Genomic DNA, 7,402 nt, shown 5'->3' on the forward strand with positions numbered 1-7,402 from the left:
GAACATTTTGCTGATATTTTTTAACAGACAAAAATGGAAATAGTAATTTGGCAAAAAAAAAATGGCTTTATGTTGACACAAACATGCAACAATTGATTTTATCTCCGAGATGAATTTTGAACATTTTGTTATTATTTTTAAGTTAAGTTCATCTTCACTATAACATAAAGGTGTGGGCAAATATTAGTTCAAATTAGTTAAAAAGCAAACCATACCGTATTCTACTGTACATCCACAAAGCCTACCCACAAAAATGAATTCAAACCTTCAGTATGAATTCTTTGTTAAAGGCCCCATAACATGCAAAATCGACTTTTCAGAGCCTTTAACCTTCTTACATCGCTATTTGTGCTTCATATATGTACCCAGAGTGTTTTTTTTATTGATTCCCGCAGTTTTTAGCTATATTACAGACTATCTCCTTTCCTCGAATCTCCAAACTGACGGGGGGTGGGGCAAGACCGCGTCATAAGGGCAAGCACGCGTCATCATCCCCCCTCACCCTCCCGCCTCCCGTCTGGATGGGGGCGAATATCAAACCAAGCCGTTTGCATTTCCAGGTTGGTGAGGGGGTCCAAGGTATTGGTGATATTTCTTAACTATTATGTTAAGGGTGTTGCACAACCCTTATTATTATCAATTATACACTTAGGATAGACTACGAAACGTGAAAAAAGCATGTTATGGCAACTTTAATGTCATTCTAGTAATAAGTCATTCTATCCACACGCGCCGTTCGCTTTCCGGTTCTAAATGTGGAGTAACAGGTAAAATGAGAACACCAGGGTCAGACTTGGAAGTGGGACGCCCGAGTTGGATTTGTACACGACTCTGCCATCGAGTTGCTGGGCGGGTCTGAAGTTGTCGATCATGGGCTGTCCGGTCCAGAAGCGGCACGTGGAGACTATGGCACTCAGCTAGCGACAGGGGAAAGAATCGGGAAAAAAATCCGGATCAGAACGTAAAAAGTGGAATTCCGTTTGTCTGAGAAGATGATCGTTTTACTGACTCTCATGTGTCGAGGTGGGCAACGTCATAAGATCGTGAATGTTTTGAAGATACGCAAAATGTGAATATCGAGTATATCGTTTGTAGTCAAATAAAAAAATAAGAATTCAATGGAGAAATAAAAAAGTTGTGGTGTAAACTTTAAAATAAGGGTATAAGGTGATATTGCTGCACTTATTACAGACATGTCACATTTGTCTGATGATTCAACCTCAACTTACACATTTGCAGACATATTTTAACACATGTTTGGCATAAAATCGCCTATTGTTATCTGGATATTCCAAAGAAATATTGATTATTTTTTGTTAATATCGCTTAGGGACACCAGCACTGACATCCACCATTTGAACAAAAGTAATAGGCCAAAATGAGCCTATGTAATGCATATGAGCGAGCCTATAAGTGACTGGAATTCCACACTCTTTAGTTCATTCCCTCAATGACTAATGTGCCATTTTATTTGCAAAAAGAAAAGCTCTTATTATTGCCTTTTTTCAGGTTTTAGTTGTTGTTTTTTTGGCTTTTTACCATTGAATCCTGTGTGGCTCTGCACCCTGAGACTCACCTGTCGGCTGCTGATGGCGAGCGTCTTCTTAAAAACGGTCCAGGCCACGGCTTGTTCACAGCCGGGCGTCGTCATGGAGCCCACGTATCTATAGTAACTGTGGAGCTCTGGCGCTGGCGGGACGATGTCGCTCAGTCTGAAGTTCTTGACTTCTGTGGAGCTGCCTGGGAACAGAGGAGTGACAGAAAACATGGAAAAGCTGCTACGTTTTTCCTTTCACGCTAATCACAGTAAAGTCGAGGGTTTTTGCTCAAGAAGGGACGGAATGGTTTATTTTGTACTATAATAGATCTGGTTCTTGCCTTCAACATGGCACTTATCTGTTATCTGCAAATTAACTCGTTGCAGCTATATTCTAGTGACAATGGGGTTCACATCACGTTCTTTTACATTAACTTAAACTAATTTACGTCTATTCACTGCATTTGTAAACCTCATTGGTCTTTCTCAAGGACTTAAAATCATCTTCAATGCCAACATTATAGTCACTACCCTTCTTCTGTAAGGGTCATTTTGGCAACTGTTTTTAAAAATACGTTAATCATGTTGGTACAGTTTCCGCCTGCTCTTCATTTCCACTGGCCGGGGGTGTTTTTGATGTTCTTGTTTCTTTTCATCCAGTTAGTTTTTACCATTGTTTTGAACACGGCCCAACGCCTCTATCACCGAGTTCAGCTGTGGATGGTCGTCAGCCGACTCCTGTGGACAGCAATTACACCTTTTTTAACAACATAGACATTAAAACATTAAGAAAACATGATATATATTTGAAACAACAGTACCTCGAAGAGAAAAGAAAGCAGAGCTATTCCAGCCATGTCGTGCTCAGCTTCGGCCAGAGACCCGTACGGCTCCTTGATGTGGACGATGTGCATCTGAAAACAAGCAACACACTCAATAAATTACAGTCACAAATATGAATTATTGTTCTTTTTCCAATTTAATTAAACCTTTATCTTTTTTTTTGGAGGTCACCAGCGCACAGCAGTAGCAATAAATGTTTACCAGTACAAATCACTTAGTTTAAAATCAGAAATATGAAGATGAAAGATGAAAGAAGGAGCCCCGTTGTCTTTTTAGTAATAAGGAACTAATGTGTTGAAGGAAACTAGATCAGGCCATTTAGTTTCCGAGCAGAGAACCTAAAAGCTTGTTTTCCCGGCTGAACACGAGGGACATGCAAGTGATGAATCTCATTTGAGTGCAAACTGTGGTTCTCTGGAGGAAGGAAGACAGTCAAAACCGAGAACCAACTCCAGAAGAGCCTCGTAAACCAAAAGCATCCAATAGCTGTATTGCCTAGTTGTAAAATGAAAAACACTGTTATGAAATGTGCTTTGAACGCAGCACAATCAGAGATGTTCCATAGGCCCATAACTGCAGTTTCGTCGGCCCTTGAGGTCACAATGACATCACCAGTGTGTGCTGTATACTTGTGTGTATTGTTTCTTTTGTTCCTGGGTTGGGCTGTACCTCCATGGGCAGCCTCTCTCCGTCGATGGTGTGTTCGGACCCTGGGCTTCCCTCTCGGCCCCAGTGGAAGTGGAAGCCGGCCGCTCTGTATTTTCCCGGCAGAGCTCCTCCGGACAACTGCACCGACTGAGGCAGGCTGAAAGTGGCTTAAAACACAGTATTTTTGGACGTGCGTTTTGTCGGAGCCAGATAACTATTTTCTCACTTATACACACATCATCTTCTTTTATCAAAATAGCACATTGTCACAAGAATGAGATCAAAATGTTAGCTTCATCGCCATATGATTTGAATAAATACTCAGAGAAAAGTATAATCTATCTTAAGTGTAGTTTTTATCAGTAAATGTGTTATATAATATTAAATGGTATGCCTGTCACAATAACACATGTTGAAGTGTGACATAGTTCTACTTAAAATGTGACAATATACAATTATAATGACACTTCTTTATGCCACTCACAGAATAACTCTAACGCCGCGGAATCCCAGGAAAAGCTGCATCAAATACAAAGCCGAATGAAACACTTTATTCTGTTTCTGTAATTTCTTTGTGATTTGAATGCATTTTTCCTGCTGTGTGAAGCACTTTGAATTGCCTTGTGTATGAAATGTGCTCTACAAATAAACTTGCCTTGCCTTATTCAATAGTTATTACCTATAAATTGTCTCTGAAGTTTCTTATTTGACTCTTGCGCTAAATTAAAAATAACAAAGAAAATCCCCAAAATATCGCGGCAGCTATAATTCAACTTCACAAACGATAAGTCGATATAGTAATCGTGACGGGGACAATTGAATGGTGAAAATGGCAGTGAGATTGGTACCGGAGTTCCCAGTGTTCATCAGGCTGATGTTGATGTGCTCGTCGTGTCCGATGAAGTTGAACGGAGGCAGAGCAGAGTTACTGTGGGCTTTACTGGTGACAATGTTGATGGGAGACTGACGAAGCCCCCCGCAGCTCGGGAACTGGGCCGCCCATCGACTCGGGTCTGAAACAACCATTCATTATACAAATACATGTTATTTATAGAGCGCTTTTCAGTACAAGACGCTTCACAAAACAAAACTCAATCTGCTGCCGGACAATGCCGAAACAGTCTTATCTACATTCATGTTCATTCACTTTTTTTTTTTTTTAATGCATTTACTAACAAACATGCACAACTTTAAAGTCGACATATTATATACGATCAACTTTAATGAGCTTGTAACAGTGTTTCCTCATTAGTTTACTCACATTTGTATTTTGATTCATGCACGTTTGAGTCGTTCTGTATTTCTATATAACGGATGTAAATAAGAGTGTTTACTTTACCATTATTATTAGTGTTATTTGTCTTATGCCAGCTATTTTTATTATTATTATTATTTCATTTTTATCTTTATTTTTGTTTTCTTCCCTCCATTCCCTATTAAGATATGAGAGGACCTGTTTACAGGAGTTTTGTTAATAAGAGTATTTGTTTTTGTGTTTTATATATAATATATCTGTCCTTTCCCCCTGTATCTACTGCGTTGTAACACCAAAATGTCCCCATGTGTGGACAATAAAGGCATATCTTATCTTATCTTACTCAGAAAATTCCAGTTTTCACTAGCCCAAGACTCTTAAATGTATTTATTAACCTTTATTTAACCAGGTAAGAACCCATTGAGCGCTGACCTCTTTTTCGGGGGATGAACTTTAGCCACTTTTCCAACAGTTTTGAACAGGAAGTCAATGGATCCGTTTCTGTTATAAAGTTGTTTTAGCTCAAAATTGCAGTTTACAATGAACAACATGTAAGCGTAGGAAAAACGGCAGTATACGTCTCCTTTAACGTCAGATATCACTGTGTTTGTGTTCGAAAGTCTCTGTGATTCAGAGAGTGTGTGTGGCGCCTCACCTGGGCACGCCTCCTCGCAGGAGTTCTGGGCATCGTAACACCACAGACCTGAACAAAAAAAAACCGTGTAATTAAGCAACAGCAGCAGTGTCAAAGTCAAGCTGTATATATTAGAATATTTGGCTTCTTTTTCCATGTCAACTCTGTCAAACGTTCACTGTGGGCCCCCTTCGCTGGACAGAAGGGGCAGAAGGTGAGGGCGATATTGGCAAAAATGAATACCTTGATATTTTTGAGTATTGATATTGAACAGCAGTCGCACAATGTTATGTCAATCCAACAGAAATGTGTTAAAACATGTCTTGAAATGTATTAGTTTGGGTTTAATCATCAAACAAATGTGAAATGTCTGTAAAATTACTCACAAAAGTGCAGAAATATCACCTTTTACCCTTTATTTAATTTTTTCTTAATCAGCTAAACTCAATACATTTCCTACCTCACTGGACAGTCCACCAATCCAAGCCGATTGCAAGTGAAAAATTGTATTAATTTGAATTAGATAGTGTGTGTTTTAACTTGCTAAACTTTCAAGCTCTATGTACTGTACGCTGCTAACATAAAAACAAAGAAATAAGGTAACTAATTCTTGTGCAGGGTTAATATTGTATAGAAAAAGGCAAACATTTACTTTTCTTACATAAATGTGCCAGGTCTTCTTTACCGTTGGCTGTTTAAAGTGACAGGTTAGACCACACATTTCACTCAAATGTAGTGAACGTGATCATATTGAAGAATTGACTAAACATTTAGCATATTTTTCCCCAGTTTGACCATTTTGGTGACGTTTATAATGTTACTTCCTGGTTTGACGTTCAACAACTGTTACCTAGCAACCATATTGTAAACAAGGGCCAAAATCATAATTGTAAAGAGCCAAAATCTATATAAATTACACAACCGTTAGGATTTGACAAATATGAATACCTATAATAAAACCTTTATTTAGTTCAATTAATATTTAAACTGTCAGTTGTTGTTGCTTATTGATGACATAGATAGATGGATTCCTTTAAGAGCGTTTCTCTACTTCCTGTAATTCTTTTTTTACATGTTTTCTCTACAAACTATTCACTATATGGTCTAAAACTGTGATACCTAATTACTAGAGTCATAATCAGACAAACACGAGAACCTGTCACCTGCTCTTTAACTCACTCGTCCATCAAACAAGGCCTGTTTGTGTTTGTGTTGTAAGGGCCGATGTCTCCGGTCTAATCTTGTCATATAAGGACGCGCCCTAATGGGAACGGACAGCTCTATAGACAAGTCTTTATTTGAAACGCGGGTCAGATTAACCAGGTGTTTCTCACAATAACCTGCTTTGAGTGCTGTGGTTTCTCACCGCGGAGAACAATGCACAGGACGCACTGGCCCCGGCCCACCTGGCTCTGCCCCGGCCCACCTGGCTCTGCCCCCGTTTAACCCTGTGAGCGCCGGCACAGCCAACGCAGTTCAAGAGGTTCTTAATGTTATCGTAGCATCTTTTGGCAATTTCACACCACATTCTTTATCCCCGAGAGCAAGTTGTACGGAATGAAAATTGTAAAAATGGATCCAAAACTATGGGCCGATGGCAGGTTACACTTAAGTTATTTGTTAATCATGTGGAGGGATTTCTATGGATAAGCCCTGTTGAGTTTTGAGTCCCTGCACCTACTTTTTGTATCTGTAAAATCATTTTTCTGTTACATGTTATCTACATATGTAATAAATAAATGAATAAATACAATTATACATATGATTTGTTGCATTATTAGTCACATATTCTGTACCATCAAAGCTAAAATACCTCCAACTTAATTGACTTTGAGCCTATTGCATTTTGTTTGACTTGCACCAACAATACATATATTGTATATATTGTTCTTTTTTCCACCTTAAATTCTATAACAGAGATATTAAGACTGGAATCTACTTCTACAACTACAATAACAAGTGTCAGTCGTACTGAATTGTGTTACTTTACGTGAATAGCAACACGGTTGCTTTTATGGTAAGAAATTCACCAACAAATTATTATTAACTTTACTGGCAATATAATTCTCCTAAAATGTAAGTCATTTGTAATTAAAAGTGTGTCCATGCTTACCGGTGCCTGTAGTCTGCAGGTAGAGCAGGTTGAGGAGGTAAAGAGACAAACCCATGATGAGCATTGGTTAAACCCGCTCCAGATCTCTTCACATACTTTTGAGCTGGACAGTGTGGGACCTGGAGGAAAAGGGGCCCCAGTCTTGTCTTTTGAAGCCCCCTTCTGGAAAATGCACGCGCTGCAGCCGCAGAACAGACAGAACAGAGGATGTTTGAGCTAATGAAAGTGTAATGTGATAGTCCTTCTGTGCCAATGATCAACACCTTATTTAAGAGGTGAAGGTGGCTTTTATTTCTAAGTGGTTTACAAGTACTATTAGACATGAAAAGGATTTTATTCATAGATAATGTGATTAATCAGGTCACAATAAGA

At 38.9% G+C, this 7,402-nt stretch overlaps 1 protein-coding gene across 1 annotated transcript; it reads right to left on the reverse strand.

Annotated features, from left to right (window-relative positions):
• Positions 1-749: 749 nt before the first annotated feature.
• ca4c (carbonic anhydrase IV c) lies at positions 750-7,122 on the reverse strand. Its single transcript, XM_072445603.1, has 8 exons — positions 7,031-7,122; positions 4,939-4,986; positions 3,877-4,041; positions 3,050-3,195; positions 2,359-2,451; positions 2,209-2,275; positions 1,577-1,740; positions 750-917 (listed from the first exon to the last, which is right to left on the reverse strand). The coding sequence occupies exons 1-8, from the start codon at positions 7,092-7,094 to the stop codon at positions 750-752; spliced, it is 915 nt and encodes a 304-aa protein (XP_072301704.1). The 5' UTR covers positions 7,095-7,122.
• Between the last annotated feature and the right edge of the window lie 280 nt (positions 7,123-7,402).

Source organism: Eucyclogobius newberryi, unplaced genomic scaffold (assembly GCF_026437365.1).
Source record: "Eucyclogobius newberryi isolate DKJ021-1_F unplaced genomic scaffold, fEucNew1.0.hap1 SCAF_15, whole genome shotgun sequence".
Classification (NCBI taxonomy): domain Eukaryota; kingdom Metazoa; phylum Chordata; class Actinopteri; order Gobiiformes; family Gobiidae; genus Eucyclogobius; species Eucyclogobius newberryi.